Source organism: Lissotriton helveticus, chromosome 12 (assembly GCF_964261635.1).
Source record: "Lissotriton helveticus chromosome 12, aLisHel1.1, whole genome shotgun sequence".
In the NCBI taxonomy this organism is placed as follows: Eukaryota; Metazoa; Chordata; class Amphibia; order Caudata; family Salamandridae; genus Lissotriton; species Lissotriton helveticus.
The window spans coordinates 249550440-249570971 of NC_136073.1; the positions used below are offsets into that span (position 1 = coordinate 249550440).

A 20532-nucleotide genomic window follows, 5' to 3' on the forward strand; every position below is an offset into this window, starting at 1 on the left:
GGACTCTCTCTGTTTATCCCACTGTTTGGTTTCTGCGACATCTGTAGTTGCTCGACAATCTCTGGTGTTTCTATTTATGCATCCTTCAGCCTATATGATAATTAGTGAGTACTTTGTTGCTTGATCTATGTTTGTATAATCACATTTCCACATATTCATGTAGAACTGCATAATGGATCTTCTCGCCAACTACTATGGGAGGTCTCGTTATTGCCTTTCGAGACATTCCCTGTACCTGATCCAGATGTGGCTTCTGTACCCCGTATAGGCGTATGCTCTATATTCCAGGCCACAACTCTGTCATGTTTAATTATACAATTGGAAATGCATTTACTGTCTCACGGGACATACGTGTGCAGTTGGGATTTATGCCAGCCTGTATTTGGTTTTCTTATCTTTCTTTTAGCACGCACCTGACAGTATTTAGGCTATGCCCGCTGAACTCTCACGGTGCTTCCGTTTTTAAATCTCCTCTGTTCGAGGTATGTTGGCTGCTGAATTCATATCTTGTGCATAGATCGCCGCCTAGTGTTGGGTCCGGATGATTGCACCTTGTTGTCCTGGAAGAGTCTTCGAAGTATCACGAGATAGGTGACTCCTCCCCTGGACTACAGTGCGCATGGGCATCTTCTCCATCCTCAGATTTTTTTTTTCCGCCATTGGGTTCGGATGCTACTCCTCAACTCCAACTTCGGAACCGAAACTATTCAACTTCCAAGGCCAAAAGGCCTTTTACCACAACGGTATTGTTCTCGTTCGGTACCCCTCCATTAGAACTTACTTTCCATCTCGATCCGGTCGTTGACGCGTCCTCTACATTCAAAAGTAACACACACTTTTAATAAAGGCTCCAACAGAGGAGGTTATAGAGGAAATAATAACAAGGTCAGAGGGCGGCAACAACACCAGAGCCTCAGCCGCCAATAAACAGGGACTTGTTCACGCTCCCTCCAGACCACTTAACACCGGTCGGAGGCAGACTAACACAATTCCTACCAGTCTGGAACAACATTACCACAGACAGGTGGGTGTGACAAATTATCCAGTATGATTACTGTCTGGAACTCACTTCTACTCCACCCAACATACCACCCAGACACCGACCAATGTCCAAGGAGCACCGCATGCTGTTACAACAGGAGGTCACATCTATGCTAGGAAAAGGAGCATACTCTCTTTACTTCCTAATCCCCCAAAAATACGGATCCCTCAGACTGATACTGGATCTCAGACCTCTAAACCAATACATACTCTCAGAGCATTTCCATATGGTCACTCTACAGCAGGTACTTCCGTTACTCCAGCAAGGCGACTTCCTTGCTACATTAGACCTAAAAGATGCATACTTTCACATACCTATACACCCAGCTCACAGAAAATATCTGAGGTTCACAATAGAAGGTCAACACTACCAATTCAAAGTTCTCCCCTTTGGGGTAACTACAGCACCAAGGGTTTTTACAAAATGCCTAGCAGTAGTAGCAGCACACCTCAGAAGGCAACACATACACGTGTTTCCATACCTGGACGATTGGCTCATAAAAGCCAAATCATACAGACAGTGTGCAAACCATACCTCTAACACAACCCAGTTACTGCACAGTCTAGGATTCTCTATCAATTACCCAAAATCACATCTGCAACCCTCCCACATACAACAATACCTGGGAGCAACATTAAATACACTGATGGCAAAGGCATATCCAAATCCAGCCAGAATTGCCAGCATGCAGACGCTCATTCAAAGATTTCAACCACAACACTTCCTGCCAGCTCGAGTGTTCATGCAGCTTATAGGCATGATGGCCTCATGCATATTCATTGTCCCTCATACCCGGCTTCACATACGTCCATTACAAGAATGCTTAGCGCAACAGTGGAACCAAGCTCAAGGACAACTGAAAGACCTAGTGTTGGTCGACAGTCGCACTTACAACTCTCTGCAGTGGTGGAACCCACAAAACCTTTCCAAGGGGCGACTGTTCCAAGAGCCAGTTCCACAAGTAATATTAACAGCGGACACATCACTGACAGGTTGGGGAGCCCACCTACTTCAATACACAGTCCAAGGGCTCTGGACACTCAAGCAAAGGACACTGCATATAAACCACTTAGAATTTCTAGCAATATTTCTAGCAATGAAAGCCTTCCAAAAATACTTGAACAATAAGGCTGTGTGGATCCGGACGGACAACATGACAGCCATGTACTACATCCAGAAACAGGGAGGGACACACTCCCCACAGCTGTCTCACCTAGCACAGAGCATATGGAGGTGGGCAATCCCAAGAAACATCTTTCTCCTAGCAGAACACCTACCAGGGAAAGACAAATCAAATAGCAGACACAGCCAACAGATACACGAATGGGAGATTCACCCTCCAACCATTCTTCCAAAAGTGGGGACATCCAGAAATAAATCTGTTCGCCACAAAAGAAAACTCAAAATGCCAGTCCTTTGCCGCCAGGTTTTCACACCCGTTGTCACAAGGCAATGCGATATGGATGAACTGGTCAGGCAGATTTTCGTACGCTTTTCCGCCAACCCCACTGATTCCATTAGTGGCACGCAAACTAAGGCAACAATCTCTAACAATGATCCTGGTTGCTCCCACATGGGCAAGACAACCATGGTACACAAGACTCCTAGAACTCTCAGTAGTTCCCCATCAAAGACTGCGCATATCGCCACAGCTACTAACTCAGAACCATGGCGAAATCAGGCACCCAGATCCCAATATGATGAACCTAGCGATCTGGCTCCTGAGGTCTTAGAATTCGGTTATCTTAACTTGCCTCCAGACTGCATGAACATTATCAAGGAAGCAAGGCGCCCAAGTACTAGAGCCTGCTACGCAGCTAAATGGAAAAGATTTGTAAATTTTTTGCAATAACAACCAAATCAATCCATTAGATGCCTCTATCCAAAACATAATCTGTTACTTACTACATCTTCAAAGATGCAATTTCGCATACTCTTCCATAAGGCTACACCTTGCTGCTATAGCAGCATATCCCCAGAACAGACCACACGTGTCCCTGTTCAGGATACCACCTATCACAGCTTTTATGGAAGGTCTAAAAAGAATCATCCCTCCAAAACGTCCACCTTCGCCAGTCTGGAACTTAAATGTTGTACTTACCAGACTTATGGGGCCACCTTTCGAACCACTCCATTCATGTGAATTACAATTCTTAACATGGAAGGTGGCATTTCTAATTGCCATTACCTCTCTCAGGAGAGTGAGTGAGCTACAGGCATTAACCATTCAAGAACCTTTCATGCAAATACACAACAATAAGGTAGTGCTTCGTACTGACCCTAAGTTTATGCCAAAAGTTATATCCACTTTCCATATCAATCAGTCAATAGAATTGCCCGTTTTCTTCCAAAACCCGCAGTCAGTGGCTGAGAGAGCCCTACACACACTAGATGTAAAAAGGGCTCTGCTATATTACGTTGCCAGAACCAAATCATTCAGAAAAACAAGGCAGCTATTTGTTGCTTTCACTCCACAACATAAAGGAAATCCCATTTCAAAAGAAGGAATAGCCAGATGGATAGTTAAATGCATCCAAATATGCTATCAAAAAGCTAAACGCACTCTAACAATTCCCCCAAAAGCACACTCAACGCGTAAAATGGGGGCATCCATGGCATTCCTAGGAAACATTCCACTAGAAGACATACGTAAGGCAGCTACATGGTCTACAATACACACTTTCACCAAACACTACTGTGTAGACGTGCAAGCAAAGCAGCAAGTTGCTGTAGGCCAGGCTGTCTTTAAAACTATTTTTCAAACCACTGCAGCTGGTACAGGTAACCACCGCTAGAGGAGAAACTGCTATACAGTCTATGCTAAGATCTGAATTCAGCAGCCCACATGCTTCAAACGGAAAATGCTACTTACTAGTATGCATCTGTCCTTGTCATGTAGGGCTGCTTACATTCATATCGACCACCCTCCTCCCGCTGCCTGTCACTGCTGCAGGGTTACCTTCTTAACATACATTTACATGATCATATCTTACTGTTCAATACTCCATCTTTGCCACAATGGCGAAAAACAATCTGTAGATGGAGAAGATGCCCATGCGCACTGTAGTACAGGGGAGGAGTCACCTATCTCGTGATACTTCAAAGACTCTTCCAAGACAACCAGGTGCACACATCTGGACCCAACACTAGGTGGCGATCTATGCTAAGATATGAATGTCAGCAGCCCTACATGCCAAGAACAGATGCATACTGGTAAGTAGCATTTTCCTTAACCTTTATGACCTCAGTCGAGGTTAGCCCAGCATCCCCTCTATCACTGGCACCTTGAGCTCCATCTGATACCAGTGCCGAACTTTGCGGGCATGTTTTTCTTCTCTCTCTACTCTGACTTTATGGTACGCTTGCTTCTGGCTCTGTCACAAAGGACTCTATGGGGACTCATTCCTCTTCACTATGATGATTTGCATCCACTAATTGAGAAGCCCCTTTGCACCTTTCAATCTTCACAATCTTCACAGTTTGAAAGCATTGTATGTACATATCTCACAAGGCGCAATAACTAAGCTGCCTTTTGTTAACCACGCATGGTTTTACACCGGTAATATTACCACGCATACCGTTAGTCCGTGTTTGTATTTACTCTAATGAAAATAAACTCCACTACGCAAACAACTAGCACGCAAACATTCACCACACATACCATTACATTGTCTTTTTCACGGGAAATAGCCTTTATTTCGACGTTTTTATTTCGGAGTACATTTTTTTTTTTAATAACATTTTTATTGGAATTTTATGAGTGGTACAAACAATCGTATACATCACTTGCAGTGGTCTGGTATGCTTTTAGGCGAATGATAGAAGAGGGAAAAGACAGAAAACAGACCAGTGGGAAAAGAGAGAGGGGAGGATATAGAGTACTGCAGATTCAGCCTATGCAACAACACAATACAAAGCAAAAAACCACAACCAAAGCCAGGTGGTGCAGGAGCGGTCCAAACCCCGTTGTAGCTACCTTGGCTCGATCCGTCCGAGCAGTGATAAGGATACTGGTAGGCCTTCTGGACTGGCCGTTCATGGGAGTTTGTGGGGGGTAAGGAACCTGTCCAGGGTCTCCCACATTCCTCTGGTAGAGGCCTTCCACAGGGTTTACTGCAATGCTAGACTGTCCGCGCCTCTCAGGTCAGTAATCCCGTTTAGCCGGGATTGAAAGGTCGCTTTGCTTGAGTCTTTCCAGTTATTCAGGACTGTTTTGACCACCGCTGTCAGCAGGAGGTCTATAAGATCCTCGTCGTGCTCCGAGGCCAGGTCTGATCTTATACCCGCTGTGACAATGGAGATAAAGTCCCTGGTCGTCTTGTGCTTAAAGATCTCATCTATAAAGTCAAATACCCTTCCCCAGAAGATCTTAAGTGTAGGGCAGTGGAAGATTAGGTGTGCTAGGTCCCCTCTGTGTGTGTTGCAGTTCCAGCAGAGGTTCGTCTCTCTAATGCCCAGTGTGTGTAGGCAGTCCGGGGTCCAGTATGCCTTATAAAGGAGCCAAAACTTAGTTTGTGCTAGGACTAGGGTGATCTTGTTTTGTGTGGGTGAGGACCAGATCTTCCCCCACTCAAACTCGCTTAGCTGGACCTTTAGCTGTTTGTCCCCGTACTCGGTTAGTCTGAGGTTGGGTTTGGCGTTGTTTGGGCGCAGTAGTTTATAAATGCGTGATACTTGATGGCCTAGTTTGTTACGTATTGGAAGATCGAGGGTAGTGTGTTGTGTAGTTTGGCCTCTTTTAGGGCTGCCTTGACTTTTAGAAATCTGTATAGGTCTTATCCTCTAGTTGGAAGCTATTTTTCAGGTCGGAGAATGTGATGGGGCCCTGACTAATTGAGGCGGAAAGGATATGCCCTTCTCTATCCATGTTTCGAAGTTGAGGCTCTTTCCCCTATATTTGATTCTGCTGTTTGCCCAGAGCGACTCAGATTTGGAGTTCCTAATACTGGTCCCCATTTTTTTGTCTACTTTTTGCATAGCTATCATGGTGTTTTTGAAAATCTGCTTTGACGCGGTGGGGTAGGTGTTCGTTGTGAGCAGGGTAAGGGGGTGTCTATTGTTTAGTATGGCTCTCTCAACCTGAAGCCATACTGGGGAGTATCCCTGCGAAGCGGACACCCACTGTGATCCCTGATTTGCCAGGAAAGCTAGCTGGTAGGTTTGAAAGTCCGCCAGATTTAGGCCCCCATGTTGTTTAGGAAGTCTCAACTTCTTGAAGCTGATCCTAGCCTTCTTGTCCTGCCATATAAATTTTGAGACAATACAGAAAAGGGGGTGGTGATGAACAGAGTGTCTGAATTAAGCAGACCACTCTTACCCAGTCCAAAGATCAGGGCTTGATCCATCACCGTTATTTATCTCACTGCCCCATCCCAGCTCAGAACCTGGCTATATGCAATTAGTCTGTCCCTGGCCCAGTGCATCATGGGAACAGGGCAGACCAAACTACCAAGCCAATTCTTCACCAGAAAGGAGACAAGCTACCGGGGACCGGTTTCTGGCATTTCAGCCTCTTCGGCCCGGCTTGCTTGAATCCTGATGGAGCAGTGAGAAAGGGACTCATGTCTGAGTATACCCTGCCACACCTATAGTGGCCAAAAACGATACAGAAAAGGGGGTGGTGATGAACAGAGTGTCTGAATTAAGCAGACCACTCTTACCCAGTCCAAAGATCAGGGCTTGATCCATCACCGTTCTTTATCTCACTGCCCCATCCCAGCTCAGAACCTGGCTATATGCAAATTAGTCTGTCCCTGGCCCAGTGCATCATGGGAACAGGGCAGACCAAACTACCAAGCCAATTCTTCACCAGAAAGGAGACAAGCTACCGGGGACCGGTTTCTGGCATTTCAGCCTCTTCGGCCCGGCTTGCTTGAATCCTGATGGAGCAGTGAGAAAGGGACTCATGTCTGAGTATACCCTGCCACACCTATAGTGGCCAAAAACGATACTGAATCATTTTGTCCACCATAAGCGTGGAAGGGTATACTCAGATGTGAGTCCCTTGCTCATTGCACCATCAGGATTCAAGCAAGCCGGGCCGAAGACGCCTGAAATGGCAGAAACCGGTCCCCGGAAGCTTGTTTCCTTCCCAGTGTAAGAATTGGCTTTTGTAGTCTGGTCTGCCCTGTTCCCATGATGCACTGGGCCAGGGACAGACTAATTTGCATACAGCCAGGTTCTGAAACTGGGATGGTGCAATGAGCTAAAAAACGGTGTTGGATCTAGCCCTGATCTCTTGACTGGGTGAGAGTACTCTGCTTAATTCAGAGACTCTGTCCATCACCACCCCTTGTTGTAAATTATTTTGTCCACCCTAAGCGTGGAAGGGTATACTCAGATGTGAGTCCCTTGCTCATTGCACCATCAGGATTCAAGCAAGCCGGGCCGAAGACGCCTGAAATGGCAGAAACCGGTCCCCGGAAGCTTGTTTCCTTCCCAGTGTAAGAATTGGCTTTTGTAGTCTGGTCTGCCCTGTTCCCATGATGCACTGGGCCAGGGACAGACTAATTTGCATACAGCCAGGTTCTGAAACTGGGATGGTGCAATGAGCTAAAAAACGGTGTTGGATCTAGCCCTGATCTCTTGACTGGGTGAGAGTACTCTGCTTAATTCAGAGACTCTGTCCATCACCACCCCTTGTTGTAAATTATTTTGTCCACCCTAAGCGTGGAAGGGTATACTCAGATGTGAGTCCCTTGCTCATTGCACCATCAGGATTCAAGCAAGCCGGGCCGAAGACGCCTGAAATGGCAGAAACCGGTCCCCGGAAGCTTGTTTCCTTCCCAGTGTAAGAATTGGCTTTTGTAGTCTGGTCTGCCCTGTTCCCATGATGCACTGGGCCAGGGACAGACTAATTTGCATACAGCCAGGTTCTGAAACTGGGATGGTGCAATGAGCTAAAAAACGGTGTTGGATCTAGCCCTGATCTCTTGACTGGGTGAGAGTACTCTGCTTAATTCAGAGACTCTGTCCATCACCACCCCTTGTTGTAAATTATATAAATTTTGAGATCATGTTATCGATTTTCGGGTGGAAATAGTCTGTTAGAAGAAGCTGGAGCATGCTTGACGCATTTTTTACTTTGAATAGACTCTTTCCATGAAAGGCTTAACAGCGAAATTCTTTACCACACATTTGAACAGTAGGTGGCAGTGTTTCTCTATGTAGTGTTTCTCTTCATTACAATATCAGTGCGGATTAGAAGATTCTTTATTGAGTTTATTTTATTTTATTTTCAAAGTTTTATATAGCGCAAACAAGATCCTTGCAGATATCAGAGCGCTTTACATAAATATGGAGTATAAAGACAGAAGAATACTTAACAAGGCATTTTGTGCAAATAGCAAACAGTGCAAGGTAACAAAATGTGCATGGGTGGTCAGTTCAGACAGTGTAATACAAGGGAGAGAGAAAGAGTCACAAGATTTCCTCAGTTTATATTCATGTGAATTTAGCCAAGAGGATCGATTTGACTTATTTTTTGAAGGATGCCGTAGATGAGATAAGTCTGGTTTCTGGAGGGAGGGCATTCCAGATCCTGGGTGCCATCCCTGAGAAGGAGCGTTTGTGTTTTTTTCTTGTGGAATCTTTGTGGTTTCAAAAGGAGAGTTTCTGCGCTTCTTGTGGCTCTTGAGCACCCTGAAATTGTCAATTTCAGAGCGATGTAACTGGGCGAGTTGTGGTGTAAGGCCTTATGTGTAATGCGTGCGATTTTCAGGTGTATTCTGGCTTCGTATGGTCGCCAATTCAGGGATTTTAAGTCTGGAGAGATGTGTGAGCGTTTTTTTGATCCAGTGATAAGTCTCGCTGCAGCATTAATCGAGCCTCTTAAGGGTGCGGTTGTTGATAAGGGGAGGCCGCAGAGGGCGACACTTCTATAATCAACCCGAGGGATAACTAAGGCTTGGACTGCGGTCCTAAAGTCGTTGGCTGGGAGGAAGGGTTTCAGCTTCCTCAAGGTATTGTTTTGGAAATTAGCTCCCTTCGTTGCATTGCAGATATGATGTTGCATATGTAAATGTAATTTGCACTTGTATAGCGCCTATCACCCAGGGGTCTCTAAGCGCTGTACGAATACCGCTGTGGAATCCTTCCTGGCCTGTTCCTGTGAGGTGTCCACTCCTGGGCACCCCCAAGGTGAAGCCAGGCATCCTAGCGTTGTTGGGACCGGTGTGGAGATTAAGCAAGCAATTGCCCAGAGTTGCAGAGTGGAACCCATGATTAGAGTAGGCACCGAGGCAAGAATTATCAGGTCCGAGGACATTGAGCCCAAGACCCTGTCGCGACGGGGATTGAACCCTGGTCCCGGGCCAGACCTCTGCCTCAGGGTCTGCCGCTCTAATCGGTGAGCCACACATTGAGATTGCAGTCGAGGGTTATACCTAAAGATTTTGCTGGGTCCACAATGATAGGTTGAACGTTGAATGCAGTGAGATGTTTAAGCCAATCCCGAGCGATGGGGATTTTGGAGGGAGGTGCTATGAGGAGGAATTCTGTTTTTAGAGCATTAAGTTTGAGATGGTTCTCGGCCAGCCATGTCTGTGTGTTCTTAAGCGTTGAGTTGAGTAGTTTGATGTCTTCAGGGGTTTGTAGTTTAAGGTAGAGTTGGGAATCGTCTGCATACATGTGAAATTGTACATTAGATGCTTGAAGCAGTGCGGTGAGTGGTTCCATGACTAGATTGAACAGAGTTGGGGATAGGGAGGATCCTTGTGGGACACCTAGTGTTATTGGAACGGGTGAGGACATAGTGTTGTTAATCTTGAATTTCTGAGTCCGGTTATGAAGAAAGGAGTTAAACCACTTGAGTACTGTCCCTGAAAGACCCATTCTGATATTCAACAGCTCGAGTAAGTTCTCGTGTTTGACCGTGTCGAAAGCTGATGAGAGGTCGAGTAGAATGAGGAGGCAAGTACCATTCTGATCAAGAATTTGAAGCGCGTCATCAATTATGTGTGTCATAGCTGATTCTGTGCTGTGGCCTGCTCGGAATCCTAATTGGTGTGAGTTGAGGAGGTTAAAGTGCTCGACGTGATAACATTACCCTATGCACACAACAAAGAAAATAGATATAATTTTGTCTATGTTGACACACTTACAACTGGAAACCACGCACTAGGGCTCAGGCCCTGCCGGGTCGGAATTAACACCGGCGGAGCGACTTCCTATCTTTTTCTTGCCTCAATTGCAGCCCTGAGGAGTCGCGGAAAAATGTTTCCAAATGCGATGAAACACGTGTCGGCTGACTGGTTTTCAAATAATTAAAGGACTGAACTGTTGCAATACTGTACAGAAAACCCCTGTGTTGTTTTTGTTAGCTTTGTCCTCCGATATATGTGTGTCAACATAGACACAATTATATCTATTTTCTTTGTTGTGTGCATAGGGTAATGTTATAGTATTTGTACAGTGTGTCAGTTGATTTCTGACACACATCTAAGTGGTTATTGGGTCTTTTCCGCTCACCCAGTTGCACCACACTATCACTGTTGTATGACACGATTTGCGCGTCTACCTCTAGCAGAGCGCCCTGGTTCTATTCTGAAATCTAAACCCTTTTTTCTGTTAGTACGTAAAGTGCTCGATGTGTTTTGTCAGTTGGAGGTGAACACATTTTTCTAACAATATGGCTAAGGTAGGGATATTGGAGATAGGGCGATAGTTATTTGGGCCGGTACGGTCTGCTGTGGGTTTCTTTAGTATGGGCGATACTTGTCCCACTTTGAGGGAGTCTGGGATGCATCCTTGTTGAAGTGAACTGTTAATGATTTTGGTCCAGAGCGGGAGAAGCCATGGGATGTCCTTTACAGCGTTTGCAGGTAGACGGTCCGAGAGGTGATTGGAGGCTTCAGGTTATGGAGAGTCTTGCCTATAGATTCACCCGTGTAAGTATCAAAGGACGACCATGTAGCATTGTTTTTTAGTTTAATGGGTGTTTTGCTGAGGGGGCTGGAGTATAGGCTTAGATCAGTGAGGAGATCATTCTTGATGTTGTCTGTTTTTAGGTTAAAGAAGGTAGAGAATTCTTCACAGGACGGTAGAGTGCGAGTTGTGTTATGTAATCGTTGAGGTTCTTCCTTGGATTGAGTTTTGATTAGCTCGAATAGTGTTTTGGGCCGTTTTTTTTGCTTGGTCTAGTTGATGGCTAAAGAAATCAGCTTTCGAGCGTTTGATTTTTCTAAAGTAAGCCTTCTCTTTTTCTTTAGTGTTTTGAGGTGCATAGCCGAAAGGGCAGATCTCCAATTGCATTCAGCTAGTCTCATAGCTCATCTATCTTTGATAAGCAGACCGTCGTACCATGGTTTTGAGTTTTTAGAGGAGACTCTCTTTAACTGAAGGTGGGCTACTTTGTTGACTATCGTTGTCATTGACTTGAGGTAGTGGTCGGTGAGAACCTGAACATCGTTGGTGCCGGTAGGGGGTAGGAGAAGATTGTAACTGGGAGAAGGTGAAGAGGTCGGATTGATTTTCTTCAGGTCTCTTTTCCAGGCCTTGGGTTTGGTGGATTGACCTGTGCTGAGTTTCACATTTTCATTGATGAAGAGTGGGATAATGTGGTGGTCAGACCAATCGCAGGATTGGATTGAGTCGAGTTGGGTGGCGTCACCTTTGGAGATGATTAGGTCCAGGACAGAGCCTTTGTCGTGAGTGGGGCTGTTGCAGATTTGGGTGAGGTCTAGGGCATTGAGGACGTTTTTGAGACTATTGACCACCGAGTAGTTGTGATCATTCCAATGAAGGTTGAAATCACCAAGGAATATTTGTGTGTTTTGTCGACCCGAGTTCGTTGTGATTATGTCCATGAGGTGTTCAGTGAAGGTGAGGTTGTCTCCTGGTGGGTGGTAGATAATATGCAGAGAGCATACTGGATTACTCTCACTGTTGACGTCAAGGCAGATGTGTTCACAGGAGGAGAATATAGGGGAGATGGCTCTAGTTACTGAGAGGTTGCTCCGGTGAATACATGCAATTCCACCTCCTGTTTTGCCAGTCCTATCCAATCTGATGATGTGATAGTTAGGGGGTACTGGAGTGGGGAGGAAGATTCTGCTAACCAGGTTTCGGTGAGTATGATCAGGTCAAGGTCAAGTGCGATAATGAGGTTGGCTATGTCAGATGCGTGTCTAGGGGCAGATCTACAATTTAGTAGTGTGCATTTGAGCCGCGGGGTGATGAGTGAGGGGGAGGGGTCCAGAGTGAGGGTGACTTTTTAAAGATTATTAGAGATGGTACCTCTATTGTTTTGTGTAGGGGGCCTGTGAGGGTTGGAGGGGATAGTAGGGATGGGAAGGTGTGTGGTGGCTGTGTGGGTCATGGGAGCGGTATCATAGGAGTGTAGGAGGGCATGTATGTCGTACCACGAAAGTGGATTGATGCTTCGTATGGGGCGGGTGGAAGAATTACGGGCAGGAATTGAGGTCCAGTAAGGAGGGTTGTGATTGTGTGAGAGTGTAGGATGGGTGGGGGGCTTGCAGGATAAGAGGGTACTAGGTGGTGAGGGGTGCCTGGGTTGATTCGAAAACAGCTCTTTGAAAGTTTGTAGCTCATCTTTAATTTGGAGAAGGGTGGACATAATCTTGTCCAAAGTGGAGTTAGGAACGGTAGTGGTGGGGGTGGTAGAGCGTGGTATAAATTGAGGAGATTTGGCTCGGTTCGGTGTGAGATCTGATGAAGGCGTGGGGAGAGTATGGAGAGGTAGTGGGTAGAGTGTTGGGTATGTGTTAGGCGTGGGTGTAGAGGAAGTTGGGGTGGATGGTGGTGGAAGAGGAGGTGTGATAGGTGCTTCACTAGTGGGTGCGTGAGTGACTACAATGATGGGGTGGGGGGAAAGATGTGTCGTTATGAGGCAATGCCAAGGTAAGGGGGAGGGTGGTGTAGGAGGAGGGGGACTAGATGTGAGAGGAGGCGGGGTGGTGATGGGGGAGGGGGCTAGGGGTGGGAGAGCATATGGTTGTTCTGGGGGAAATGACAGATTGAATAGGGGGTGAGTTAGTGGTTACATTAATGTGGTTAGGAAGTAGGTAAGGCTTAGGTGAAGAGAGGAGATGTGTGTTGTAGTGTGGGGTAGAAGGGTTGAGGGAGGCGTGCGGCTCTGAGCACCTAGATGGCAAGGGGGTCGGGTGGGAGGGTGGGGTAATGAGTAGGTGATGTAATGGCTTGGGTGCTAGGAGTGGGGGGTCAGCTGGGAAGGAGTAAGTGAATTGGATACATGCTCTTTAATAATGGGAAATATGTTATCGAATAGGTTAAGACTACGATCCGTGGACTGAGTGAGAATGGTACCGTTGTTGTAGATAGTGATGGTTGCTGTCGCCTGGAAGAGTTGTGATGGTGCGATGGAAATCAATAGACCATGTGCGGACTTCCTCGTGGAGGAAACCGTGAGTAAGGTTAGGAAGGCTTTCCTCCATTGCGCTCTGCGTTTAGTGTAGAAAATGATGTCGGTGGTCGTGACCCCATAGTGAAGTGAAAAATAAGGGTCTGCAAAAGGGGTTTCTGGGTGGGATTTCAGCAAGTTGTGTTTGAAACGTTTGGCAGATTTTTTAGTGAGCTTGGGGGGTAATTGATTTTGTAGGTGTGGGTGCCTGTGAGTTCCATGGTGAGAATTGTGATGTAGGTGAGGTGAGTGTGTAGTACTGTAGAATGCTCTGAGGTGCTGATCTGATGAGTGTGGGAGGGGAAGTCGCAGCTGAAGAGAATGTGATTAGGGTGCCTGAAGTGGGACTAGTCTAAGATGGCCGACACCTTAGGAAAGATAGAGAGTGGCTATATAGTCCTTTGTCTGTTTCCAGGAATTGTGCGAGGATGAGTTGTCCTTTCTCACTTTCTCTATCTCTCATGGGATGAGGACAGAAGTCCTGTTTCCATTATGATGATTAGGTTAGGAATTGTGCGAGGAGGAGTAGTCCAGTTTCAGTTTCTCTTAAACTCATGGAGATGAGGAGATGAGTCCTGTTTCCATTAAGATGAATAGGTCGTGGTGGTGGGGAGTTAAGTCTTACAACTGTTTTGATGATCCCAGTAAGACAATTTTTTTACAAGGACTTAGTGATGGTCAGTGGATGGGGGAGGTGATTTGCTAAATGTAAGTGATGACCACAGCCATTTTGAGTCATGGTTCTCCTGGGGATGATTAACAATGAGAAGAGGAGACAAACAAAATAAGGAGAGGCAGTAAAAACTAAATAAAAATAAAGCCAAACATTACCTTTATGAGGTGAGCTCTGTCGTCTCGAGGGTAGATTAAAATGTAGCAAGCACACGTTGTGTCAAGATTGTGACAGATTTTGTGATAAAGGTCCAAAAATGAGGGCCCAAAGGAATGTGGAGACAGCGCAATTATAATCAAACAAACTTTTCCTGGGGGGGGGAGGAGCAATGTAGAGAGAGCGCTGCCCTCCCGTCTTTCCTGCGTCGTCGAGTAGACCCATCCGGGTGGCTAGTGCAATAGTACAAGGATAGTAGAAATGGACATCCATCCTCTTGCTTGACTCCCCTTGTGCTTGCTGATCAAGTGAACTGGCACAGCTTCTAAAAGTCCTTCAGCAGGCAGTGACTGCTTCATATTGTCTTTGCATGTCTGCTGTTGTATGCCATTTAGTGTTTTTGTGGGTTGCGGTGACTACTTCCTATTGTCTTTGCATGTCCACTGTTGTATGCCTTTTAGTGTTTTCGTGGGTCATGTAGCTTCTTCTAAACACTTGTATCATCTTTCTATCTGTAGTTCTGTGAACCGCCCCTGATTCCTGTAAACCGCTTTTTAATCCTTTCAAGTGACCCGTCCCTTATTCCTGTGAATTGCCTCTCATTTGCGCGAGCCACCCCCCCCCCTTCCTGCAAGCTCCTCTTCATTCCGTTGAACTGTCCCTCATTCCCGCAAGCCTCCCCTCATTTCTTTGAGCCGATTCTCATTGCTGTGAGCAGCTCTTCAAAACTGTGAGCGTTTTCTCATGTTTTTCATTACAACAGAAGAACAAAAGTGAATTAGACATACAATTGAAAAAAAAATTTCAACGCTGTAATGGCATGTGTGGTGAATGTTTGTGTGCTAGTTGTTTGCATAGTTTTGTGTTTTTTCATTAAATACAAACGCGAACTAACGGTATGCGTGGTAATATTAGCGTTGTAAAGCAATGCGTGGTAAAACAATGCGTTGAAATGGCATACAACCGACTCCCCTTCCCTATTGCTTTTGCTCTCTGAATTCATTACATATACCGTGATTGGACCACTCGACATATCTGTGAAAAACTCTGGACTATCCATAACCACCTGAATCCCCTATGCATAATTTTATACAATTGACATATATTTACTGACTGTTACATATTACTGACATCACCATATGCTTTAACTTATTGCTTGTTAGAAACTCTGATGTGACTACTGTTGCTGAACATGCAATGCGTATTCAAAATATTACTGGTTGTAGTTCGTTATATGTATTGTCTTACCGTGCATACAACTAACCCTGATCTCTCCATGTGGATGCTCACCTCCTTTTGAACTGTACTTTTATGTTGTTCTTGGTTTCAAGAGTTTAATTTGCTTCTCTGAATCAGTATTGCATCTAGGTATATTCTGGCCCCATGCCCAAAATGTCTATTGGGCTGGTTTTGTTTCATTGTTTGGGCTATTATTTCTGTTCCTTTTTTCACTTTGGTATTTTTTTTTCCCACTCTTTTTTTTCACTTATGATGCACCTTCTGTGTGTTTTGCCTTGAAAAACTGGTGACCTGGGAGGTTGACATGATTGTGGTGTCAAACTTGCTAACATTTTCAGCAAAGGCTAAGTATGGTTTGTAAGGAACTGTGGGCCGCTTCCGATGTCACAAAATGGATTCACACAAACACAGCAACATCAGAAAGCTCATAAACTCCAGAGGTGTCATTTTCCCTACTTTATTTGTTATCCCCCCCAAAGGATGTCCCTTATACATAGGCTCAAGTTACTTGGTGGATAGTTTCTTGCAATCATTCCATAAGAAGGCAATGTACAAGGCAGGAAATGAGAGTTAGAAAAAGATAATCTGTTCTTTGCGCTTTGCCTTCATTTACCAACCATTCTTCCATGTCTTTTGATCCTCACAAGTCATATCCTGTCAAAACTACAGAATCCAACATGTGTGTACTGGAACCCAGGGTAGAGAATTTGGAGATGCAGAAAGGGGTTTGGATCTGGGCGTGAATGCAAAGTTCTCATCTGTAACTAACCTATATGTGGTTCTATACCTCCTATATAGAAATTTAAAAGATCTTGGTATGAAGAGAAGATGAGTTATTAGACTGTGGTTAACATTACATTTTTATGCACAGGTTTTAACACAAGCACAAATGTTGTGGTGCTTGCTGGCACTAATCGACCAGACATCCTGGATCCAGCATTAATGAGACCTGGCCGCTTTGATCGTCAGATTTTCATAGGTAAATTTTAATATCTACAGCTGTACTGTTGAATCTTAAAGGTATGTCAGATGAACACACTGAGTGAATCGGTGAAATAGGCACTGTATTATAATAATGCACTGTATTACGTTCTTATTTTAAAATCTTGCACAGCAGAATGATGACACTCTCAGATTGCATCAGAGTGATGCATACATTAATCTTCTTTTTGTTCTTTCCCACTTTCTGGTACTGGTTTTCGAGTGCCTCTGTTGAGAGGCAAATCTTTTGCTGATAGGCTTATGCTCTTTTCCAGACAGGGCTTGTACCATCAGCATTCTTTGTTCTACCAATGTTATGCCTCACATAGGAAATTATCCTGGTCACTCCCCCATACAAGTTATTCAGTATAAGGATTTTTCAGTGTTACATTCTCTGTATTTGATTTCATTGTTTTGACAACCCGATGTATTGTACTCCTGCAGAAATAAACAATTTAACAAAAATGTCACTTTTCTCACATTTCTGCTCCTTTGTAGTAGTAATATGCATCATAGTAACCTAGAATCCAGTCCAGTTCATAATTCAATGTGGTGTTTAGTTGGTTATACTCCTCATTTGTTTTTAACCTTTTTCCTCCCTCTTACTAGGACCGCCAGATATTAAAGGTAGAGCGTCCATCTTCAAGGTACATCTAAAACCTCTAAAATTAGATGAAAATATTGATAGCAATGCACTTGCAAGAAAACTGGCAGCTCGTACTCCGGGATTTACAGGTGACTCAAATAACAATTTGTAGCTCTTTTGAGGCAGAAATAGTGAAACTGTTATCTTTTGGTAACAACGTTCATCAAAAGTACTGCTTCTTGCAAAATACAGCTGTAAATATTGTTTAAAGGCTACCGTTACTGTAAATAATGCTGACTAGAGAAGGAGAGCCATCTTTTCCATCCTGAAATCTTCCATGAAATTGTGTGTGGGGTAGAATTTGTACTTTGATAACAATACCAAATCCCTTTTACTTTTTCCTAAGAGGCAGTGGTTGAACTCCATCTCCACGTTAAATGCCCCCATCTAGCCAAGCCTTATTCTGTGTCTTGTGTGGACCATAGGGACTGAAAAGGAAATTTTATTGAACAATAGAATTAACCATTTTGATTTTAAAAGTGCCAATCCCAGTATCAAGGCTCCGCCATTAGCACACCCAGGCTTTCTCAGCTAGTGTAGGTTTGATACAGGGTTAGTTTTTTATTTTATTTTGGTGGTAGTGTTTTTGGAAGTGGAAAGTAAAAAATCACTGCACATTAAATACATAATTGATGATTTAAAATGACAACTTCAATACACAGTAGTCGTGGATTGTTATTAGCAACTTGTAGTGCGCACAGCTACCCCAAAGGGTTTCCCGGTGCAAGGCGGTCGCAGAGAAGCTGTCCCAATAATGCATATTCAGAAAAGTTTTCTGCATCTTACTGAATGTGAGAAATTATTTACAGTTTCTCAGGTCGTCCGGTAGCGAGGTCCAAAGCTTAGTAGGACGCACGTAGGCCAAGGACTGGCCCTTCATACGGGTTCATCGAAATCTGGGGATACCGAACAGGGCCTGGGTCAAGGAACTTGGTAGTCTGACCCTGTGCCTCATGGGAACAGTCCAGTCCGAACTGCCAAGCCATGTCTTCCCTGGACCAGAAACAAGCATCCTGGGACCGGTTTCGGATTCATAATCCTCATCAGCCAGGCTATCTTGAATCCAGTGGCCAAGTGAGCAAGGGACCAACGTCTGAGCATACCCTGCCACACTTAGGGCGAACAAAGCGATACAAAAGGGGATGATGGACGGATGCTCCGTCCATCACCACCCCCTTTTGTACCGCTTTTGGCCGCCATAAGTGTGGCAGGGTATGCTCAGACGTGAGTCCCTTGCTTACTTTGCCACTGGATTCAAGCAAGCCGGGCTGAAGACGGCTGTAATGCCAGAAACCGGTCCTCGGAAGCTTGTTTCCGGTCCAGGGAAGGCATGGCTTGGGAGTTCGGGCTGGACTGTTCCCATGAGACACAGGGTCAGACTGATTTGCATATGGCCATGTCTGAACTGGGGTGGCTGAGTGGGCTAAAGAATGGTGATGGATTAAACCCAGATCAGTTGACTAGGGGTGAGTGTTTGATTTGCTCAAACGCTCCGTCCATCATCCCCTTTTGTATCGCTTTGTTCGCCCTAAGTGTGGCAGGGTATGCTCAGACGTGAGTCCCTTGCTCACTTGGACACTGGATTCAAGATAGCCTGGCTGATGAGGATTATGAATCCGAAACCGGTCGCAGGATGCTTGTTTCCGGTCCAGGGAAGACATGGCTTGGCAGTTCGGGCTGGGCTGTTCCCATGAGGCACAGGGTCAGACTGATTTGCATATGGCCATGTCTGACCTGGGGTGGCTGAGTGGGCTAAAAAATGGTGATGGATTAAACCCAGATCAGTTGACTGGTGGTGAGTGTTTGATTTGCTCAAACGCTCCGTCCATCATCCCCTTTTGTACCTCTTTCTCCATAAATGGCAATTTAGTTTCCGGATGAGACTAGAGATTCTATTTGATTTATAAAAATGTGACCCAAGCCCGATCACTTCCATAGCCGTGTAACCCTATTGATTGCTTTTTCTGCATTGAGCATTGTCATTGCCAAAGGCGTACTGCCTCCAAAGATAACATCAAAGTGCCCAATTTATATGACTCCTTGCTCCTCTGACTGGTACAGAGCAATGCAGCCATGGCGTTACTACCTGAGCAATAATCCTGCTTCAATGTATTGACGTAATCATTGAGTACATTTTTAGGTCTATGTAAATGAATGAAATTGGGCAGTATGAGTTAGGATTAATGGAATCCTTCTTTTTCTCAGGAAAATAATGATGGTAGTTTGTCACCATGACTGTGGGAGTAGTAATCCTTGCTGAAACCCTCTTAGTAAAAGTAAAGGGTAGGTTACAAGCTTGAGATGACCATTACACTTTAGGAGGTTCAGGCCATAAGCTTCCCTGAATCTACTCCAGCTTGCTGTGGATGGAACAAGGCAAATAATAGCTGCACATTCACCAAGTGACCATGCAGTGCCCTTCGTGTCACGGAACAGAGCCCAATCAACGGGGGATGGTTAGATGCTTTTTGGAAGAGCCAGTGCCTTAGAGGGGAATATATGGCTGGAGTAGAGTCAATCAAATGCCAAGATTGCCCCATTTTGTTAGCCTATAAGACTTTCTACATGTGCCTTGGTGGACCATTCAGCTTGCAATCTCCTTCCCGCCACCAAAAAGTTCTCAATACTTTAAAACCGAAATACTGGCGTGAGTCCGGGGAGAGAAGGGAGTGAACAGAGAGGAGGTCCCACCAGTTGTCTAATCCGAGACAGTTTGGTTACTAAATGTTTTAACAAGTTTAAAGGCAGGTTGCAGAGTTCTAACGAGGATTTAGGTACCCACAAGATGCCACACTGACTTTAGGTACCCGATCACCCAGCTGGTAATCTCACGTGGGTCTTTCTAAAGCTGTGCACCTCGAATCTGAAAGAGACACGTTAGTGATAGATTCCTTAGCTTAGAATATCCCCAGGCGTCAGACTGTATCCGGAAACTTTTTTTTGTAGCAGTACACCTGCGGGCCGACAGGTGGGGTCGCGGGCTCCGCGTCTGTCGCTGGCGTCGTAAGCGCCGAGATGACGTCACGGAGACTACTTAGGCGCCACCTGTGCGCGCTGACGTCAGTTCTTTCTTTTTCCGCGCCACTAAGCGCAGATCCGGTTAGAGCACATACCCTACTCACTTTTTGACTACCCTTTTTTGAGACATTTTGTCTCCTGTGAACTTGTTTAGCCTCCTCTGGTGCATGTAGGGATGCCTGGGTTTGTTATGTGAGGCCTGCCGCCGGAATATGTCGGCGGTATACCCCCATGACGCTTGTCTCTACTGCCTGGATGGCGACCACAACTCCTGGTCCTGTGGGGCCTGTCTGGCTATGGCCCGATGGCCCAGAGGGAGCGGCGCCTCAAGTTACTGGAGGTCCGGCACTAGTCCCAGCACCGTTCCCGGTCTCTGGGTCATTCTAGGGACCGCTCGC

General features: G+C 45.4%; 1 protein-coding gene across 1 annotated transcript in view; it reads left to right on the plus strand.

Annotated features, from left to right (window-relative positions):
• LOC144799051 (mitochondrial inner membrane m-AAA protease component AFG3L1-like) overlaps window positions 1–20532 on the plus strand; it is a 275930-nt gene that overhangs the window by 159401 nt on the left and 95997 nt on the right. Inside the window, exons 11-12 of the mRNA XM_078670217.1 lie at window positions 16361–16468; window positions 17080–17205. Of these exons, the coding sequence (XP_078526343.1) occupies window positions 16361–16468; window positions 17080–17205 (234 nt within the window). The remainder of the gene's footprint in view (window positions 1–16360; window positions 16469–17079; window positions 17206–20532) is intronic.